The sequence below is a fragment of the Corapipo altera genome, unplaced genomic scaffold, assembly GCF_003945725.1.
Source record: "Corapipo altera isolate COAL_440 unplaced genomic scaffold, ASM394572v1 0, whole genome shotgun sequence".
NCBI classification, from domain to species: domain Eukaryota; kingdom Metazoa; phylum Chordata; class Aves; order Passeriformes; family Pipridae; genus Corapipo; species Corapipo altera.
In genome coordinates this window covers 61,374-66,780 of record NW_020884872.1, presented here as the reverse complement: position 1 = coordinate 66,780, position 5,407 = coordinate 61,374, and the positions used below count along the sequence as shown (strand labels likewise).

At 65.0% G+C, this 5,407-nt stretch overlaps 1 protein-coding gene across 1 annotated transcript; it reads right to left on the bottom strand.

The window, feature by feature from the left end:
* Positions 1-1,348: 1,348 nt before the first annotated feature.
* Positions 1,349-3,651, bottom strand: LOC113950347 (oligodendrocyte transcription factor 2). The gene is made up of 2 exons (XM_027650107.1): positions 3,617-3,651; positions 1,349-3,334 (listed from the first exon to the last, which is right to left on the bottom strand). The coding sequence occupies exon 2, from the start codon at positions 3,293-3,295 to the stop codon at positions 2,417-2,419; it is 879 nt and encodes a 292-aa protein (XP_027505908.1). The 5' UTR covers positions 3,296-3,334; positions 3,617-3,651; the 3' UTR covers positions 1,349-2,416.
* Between the last annotated feature and the right edge of the window lie 1,756 nt (positions 3,652-5,407).

The window sequence follows — 5,407 nt, the reverse complement described above, 5'->3', positions numbered from 1 at the left end:
AAGCCGCAGCCCGGCACAGAGCTGGCACCCCGAGGGGCAGCGCCGGCGCCCTCCCGGCCACCCGGGGCGGGGGAAGGCTCCTGGGCCATCGGCGATGCTCGTCCTTGGTCCCCGGGGCTTCGTCCCTGCCGTCGCCAAAGGGGTTTTGCTGGGAGGGGGGATTCCCTCCGGGGTCGGGCGAGGTCGGGCTGGGTGTCACGGCAGAAAAACGGAGGGTTGTTTCCTATAGTCGCTGGGGTGGGGGGACACTGTCCGAGCCCGCTTCCCTTTCCTGAAGAGTCGCAGGAGGATGGAGCGAGCCCCACAAGGCAGAGCCTGCAGGGGCCGTGGGGCCGGGGCCGCCTCGCTCCCCGCGGGGACCCCAAACCCGCCCCGGCCGCCGGGACCGCTCCGGTTCACGCAGCAAAACCAAAATCCCCCGGGAGCGGACTCGCTCTCGTTCCCCCGCGGGTGTCTGTGCGCTCGAAACTCCCCCACGGCCCGCGGTAACGCATTAATAATTCTGTATTTATGCGTAGGTAGCCAGCTGGTTATTTTAAATAGCTGTCTTGTCTCGGTCTAGAGAGAGAGGGGAAAGGATTTGCTGGGGCAGGGACGCGGGTTTTGGGATCTCCTGCCCACCCGCAGCCCCGAGAGCGATGCGGGACCGGCCCCCCGGGGGCTGCCGACCTCCTTTTCCTCAAACCCACGGGATTCCTCGCGCTGTTCCCCTTCTCCTCCCTGCAGGAAAGGGGAAGCCACAGGCTGCTCCACACCCTCCACGCGTGGAGCCCTTTCCTTGGGGTGTGCGAAATATTCCCTGCCCAAATACCTGCCCAGGACTGCTAAAACACACCGGGGCGAGAGACAAGATCGACTTCGGGAGGGGAAAAAAAAAAGGGGGGCCGTCCCCAAATAATTTTCCTTTCCCTTTCCGTGGATTCTCGTTTGGAGGGTTATTTGGTTGAAGGTCAAGTGCGCAGGAGCCATTACAGGCAGCAAACTCCCCACCGCCAAGTTTAATGTTTCCTCTCCCCGAATTAATGTTTGATTCATATTTAATTGATATTTAGCCCCTTCCAAGCGCTGGATTCGATGGACAAAAATTTTCACACTCCGAACGCGGTACCAGCCGCTCTTTTTCCTTGCCGCCCTGAATCTGCGGCGAACAAATGAGGAAGGGGGAAAAAAAAACCCAACAAAAAACCCAAACCCAACCCCCAAACGATTTCCATCAGCCGGCGTAGCAAACTAACAAAAAACTTGGGGAAAAGGCAAGGATGCGCCTGAGATGTTCCCATCCCTTCCCCACCTGCCTCCGCCTCCCCAGAACAGCGAGGAAGAGGAAAAGGACATTTATTTAAGATGCTTTTTGTTTGTTGGTTTTTGTTCGTTTGTTTTTTATTTAAAATCTCAACAGTGGATCGCCTTTTTTTTTTTTTTTTTTTTTGCAACCAAACAAGTAATAAATATTATTTAGCAACTTTTTTTTTCTTTTTCTTTTTCTTTTTTTTTTTTTACAAAAATAAACAGATGATAAAATCTCTGCGAGGGGCAGCGATAAGAAAAGTTGTTATTTCAGAAACAAGCCCAAGTTCTCAGTATTGCAACACGGACAGGGTGACAGTTCCTACACAGAAAGAGCATTAAAGAGTTGAAACTTTGTTAAAGGTGGCAGGAACGGAAAAAAAAACCCAAACCAAACGTGTTATACGCTTAAAAGAAAAACAACCCAACGAACCCCAAGAACCCAAACCAACGAAATCAAGGCAGAACGACCCCTTTTTCACTCATGAGGCTGACACAGGACAAGTGCACGGACGGAAAGCTCAGGCAGAGCGGACTCGCGTCGTTATCGGTATATTTACAGATCCCGAACCGGAAAGAAAACCGACAAGAGTAAAAAAAAAAACAAACGGCGGGAGGGGGAGCGGGGAAAGCGGGAATAAACTGACTTTCCCGGCGACAATTCCAGCCGGAGCCCCGCTGTCTCCGGCCAGCGCCGGGTGCCCCGGAGATGGGCTTTCCGGGGAGGAATGTGACTCAGGAACGGTTCCAAAGGCTCTACGTGTAGAAACGAACCCGGGAGAGGGGAGGGAACAAACGAGCGAGCAAACAAACGAGCGAAAGCCCCTCTGCAGTTCTGGTTCCTCCGTTCGCGGCGAGCCCGGGGCCCGCCCTCCCCTCCTGGCGAAGGCATCGGCGACGTCGGAGAATTAAAAAGAGAGGAGACGCGCGGGGCTTCGCTTGTGCCGGGGTGGTTTTCCCCCCGGTCGGGGAGCGGGGCAGACCCGGGCCGGGCTCCGTCCCCTCCCGCCGCCCCTCCGCCGGCCCCGGGAGCGGAGCGGGGGGGTCCCGCTGCCTCCGGGGGGAGCGTTTGTAGGTCCTGGGGGTGCCGGGGCGGCGCGGGCGCGGCGGGGCGGCCCCGCCGAGGGGCTCATTTGGTGTCGGTGGCTAATCTGGGCAGGCTGGCCGTGCCCATGCCGGAGACGTGGTGGTGCGGCGGGGCCGACACCTGGCACATGCTGCAGGGGCACGGCATCCCCCCCCAGTGCTGGAAGCCGCTGCCCAGCGGGGCGGCGGCGGCGGCGGCCGAGGGCGACTTGAGGAGCCCGTGCGGGGGCCGGATGGAGCTGACGGCCGAGAGCCCGGAGCCGGGCAGGGAGGCGCTGGAGACGGCGGCGGGGGGCAGGATGGGGTGGTGCACGGGGTGCGAGGCCGGGTGGGCCGGGTGGCCGGGCAGAGGGGCGGAGTGGGCGCCCATACCGCCGGGGCAGGCGGCGGGGTGGAAGCCGGCGTGGTGCCCGCCGTAGATCTCGCTGACCAGGCGCTTCATCTCCTCCAGGGAGTTGGTGAGCATGAGGATGTAGTTGCGCGCCAGCAGGAGCGTGGCGATCTTGGAGAGCTTGCGCACCGACGGGCCGTGGGCGTAGGGCATCACCTCCCGCAGCCCGTCCATGGCGATGTTCAGGTCGTGCATCCGCTTGCGCTCCCGGCTGTTGATCTTCAGCCGCAGCTGCTGCAGCTCCGGCTCCGTCATCTGCTTCTTGTCCTTCTTGGAGGAGGAAGAGGAGGACGAGGAGGAGGACGACGACGAGGACTTGAAGCCCAGCTTGTCCACCACCACCACGCCCGCAGCGCTCATGGCGCTGCGCAGCTCCGCGCTCAGCTCCGGCGGGGAGTCGCTCTGCGTGGAGCTGGACACGGTGCCGCCCGTGAAGCCCCCGCCGCCACCTTTATTCCTGGCCGTGAGGAAGAGGTCATCGGGCTCCGGGGAGGACGGGCGGCTGGAGACCAGGCTGGCGTCCGAGTCCATGGCCCGGCGGGCGGGGCGGCGGCGCGCACCGGGCTCTGCCTGCGGGGAGGGGAGAGAGCCCGCGGGCGGCCCCGCGTCAGCGCCCGCCCAGACTCGCCGCGGCCCCGCCACCCGCCCGCCCGCCCCGTCGGGGAGCCCGGTCCGCGGGGCCGGAGAGCGGCTCCAAGGGCGGCACGGGCCGCGCTGCCCGCCCTCCCCTCGCCGGGGGGGCACTTCTCCTCCCGTCCCGTCCCGTCCCGTCCCGTCCCATCCCTCCCTGGGCGCCTCTCCGCCGGGCCGGGGGCCGGGGGTGCCGCGCCGGGGGTCGCGGGGGGCACTCACCGTGCGCGGGGCGGCCGCGGGGAGGGCGCGCCGGGACGGGCGAGCTCGGCAGCAGCGCGCACCTTGCGGCGGCCAACGCGGCCGCTTTATAGCCGCGCCGGGGAGGAACGATGTCACCGGGCGGGAGGGGGGCTGCGCCAATCCGCGGCGGCGGCGGGGGGGGCGGCTGATGTCACCGGGGCCGCTCCGGCTCGGCGGGGCGGGCGGACGGGGGGGGACGGCCGGCAGCGGCGCGGGGAGCCCGGCGGGGGGGAGGGACTTTTGTCAAATCCATAATAAAATGCAACAATGACAGCGCCGGGAACAGCTGTTGGGGGGGCGGGACGGCACGGGAGCAAACAGCCCCCGGCTGCCGCCGGCACGTCGGTGTTTCCCCGCGCCCCGTCCCGCCCCGCCGGGGAGGCTCAGCCGCACGCACCGCGCGGCCGGCGCTGCCCCCCGAGGGTGTCCCCTCCCGCCCCCAGCCCGGGCGTTGTAATCCCGTTAAGTGCAGCAAAGGGAGACGGAGAAAAGAGTGATTTCGACCGCTCTGTTCCCCACGAGCGAATTTCCCGGCGGAGCCCTCGACTCCGGCCACGCAGCAACCTGGAGAAGTGCTGGGAGCGGCCACCCAAGGCTCCCCAAAAACGAGCCTTCAGCGAGCCCGGAAGGGGAGAGGAGAGAGAAGGAAAGAGTAAAGGACATTAACCAAAAAAAAAAAAGAAAAAAAAAAGAAAAAAGAAAAAAAATGACCTTCGGAAGTGCCTCCCACCTTCCTCCGCTGCTCACCCGGCTCCCGGCGAGTCCCCTCGCCCCGGCAGCTCCGTGCAACAGGGTCGGGGCTTCCTCCCGCCAGGGTAAATCCCCCGGCCGCCCCCTCCCCGCCGTTCCCCCCCGGCCCCTTTGCCTTTGTTGTATTATTTTTACACCCGTGTGTTTCCCAGCTGGCCCGGCAAGCCTCAACCATCCGTTAAATATGTATTTAAAACGTTAAGAAGTGAAGCGTGGAAATGTGTTTCCCAACGGTTGCGGGGATGATCCGTAACAGGTCAATTAGGAAAATCTGTCCCAGCGACAGCCGGGCCCGCCGCCCGCAGCCCGGCGTGTGTCCCTCCCGGCCCCGGCCTGGCCACCGGGGACCTGCCCCGGGCTCCCCCCGGCCCCCGGTGCCCGCACCCGCCTGCGGGGAACGGGGGGACCCCCCGGGACTGGGGGGGAGCTGGGGCCGAGCCCCGGAGCGAGCAGCGGGACGGGGAGGGGGGACACAGGTCCGTGCAAACTTTGCGCGTGTGGGGCGGTGCGGGAGCGTGGGGGGAGCCGCGCTCTGCCTTTTGGCGGAGGGCTCCGCGCGGAGCCTTGTCGGGGCCGCAGAAAACACGGCAGCGACGAGCACAACTAATTAAGCCCCGGCGCCTTCCCCTCGGCCGGCGGCTCCCGGCAGGGCCCGGCCTGCGGAGGGGGAACGGGCCCCGGCCCGGCCCGGAGGGGCGGCGGGGAGGGGGCGGTCGCCCACGGGGCCGCGGGGCCGGGGCGAGAAGGAGAAAAACGCCGGCATCGCTCGTCTCCTGCTTCCCAGGGCTTGGTAATTTTCCTTCTTAAAGGCTGGGACCTTTCCTTCTTAGAAGGTCGGATCCCCAAACGGGGGGTGTCCCATCCTCCCCGTCGGGGCTGCGGCCCTGCGGCTCAGCCTCGGGGCAGAGCGACCTTCCCGCCGCTCCACGAGCCCGCGGGTGGCATGGGACGGCTCGGGGGCAGTGGAGAGGGGGCTGGAGCAGAGCTGGGGGTCACCTGCACGAAGGGACGGCGGGGAAA

Coding starts and splice junctions, on each gene's coding strand:
- LOC113950347 (XM_027650107.1), bottom strand. CDS start 3,295: ATGGACTCGGACGCCAGCCTGGTCTCCAGCCGCCCGTCCTCCCCGGAG.